At 56.9% G+C, this 647-nt stretch overlaps 1 protein-coding gene across 1 annotated transcript in view; it reads right to left on the bottom strand.

Moving 5' to 3' along the window:
- Positions 1–535: 535 nt before the first annotated feature.
- LOC104627970 (cytochrome P450 26B1-like) overlaps positions 536–647 on the bottom strand; it is a gene marked incomplete at both ends in the record, with an annotated part of 2,493 nt that continues 2,381 nt past the window's right edge. The window contains one exon of the mRNA XM_010296393.1: positions 536–645. Coding sequence (XP_010294695.1) covers positions 536–645 — 110 coding nt within the window. The remainder of the gene's footprint in view (positions 646–647) is intronic.

Here is a 647-nt window from a genome sequence, read left to right as displayed (position 1 = left end):
TGCTCACGCCCCGCCGCCTCTCAGCCCCGCGAGCCCAACACACACGACGAGAAACAGGGTGGATTTGTCATCCCCTGAGCACTTTAAAAGGTTTCCGACTCAAATCGTTACATCAGTAGTGTTTACAGCGACATGCCAGGTCTCGGGATTTTGTTTTGCTGGTAGGAAATTCCAGCCGTTGCGGTGAGTAACCCGCCTGTCATCCAGCAGCCTGGAGGTGCCCTCCGCAGCGCACCTTTCCCTTGTCACACCCCGGTTCAGATTTTGGCATCAAACTTGTCACAAGCTGCTCTTTGAAGCTTCACGCCTGTCTCCTCTTTGGCAGCTCGAGCACATCCCTTCCCTGCCACGGGCCAGACCCCACCACCCTCCTCTGAATCCGGAGCAATTCCACCTCCCGCCACCGAGAGGACCTAATCTGTCCTCCCTGAGGTCTCGTCTAAGCGAGGCTCAAGCAAGCTTTGCAACAACGTGCAAAAGGCTGTTTTGGGGAGCCCACCGTGCAGCCGCTCCCCAGAGAGATGGTAATACTCACATCCAGCTCGAAGGTTTGCAGGACTGTCCGGTACCCCCCGGAGATGGGGGTGAAGAGGCGAAGCACCTCCTTGATGACACAGTCCAGGTAGTGGAGGCTGTTGATGTTGTCG

Source organism: Phaethon lepturus, unplaced genomic scaffold (assembly GCF_000687285.1).
Source record: "Phaethon lepturus isolate BGI_N335 unplaced genomic scaffold, ASM68728v1 scaffold26901, whole genome shotgun sequence".
NCBI classification, from domain to species: Eukaryota; Metazoa; Chordata; class Aves; order Phaethontiformes; family Phaethontidae; genus Phaethon; species Phaethon lepturus.
This window is presented reverse-complemented; position numbering and strand designations above follow the sequence as displayed.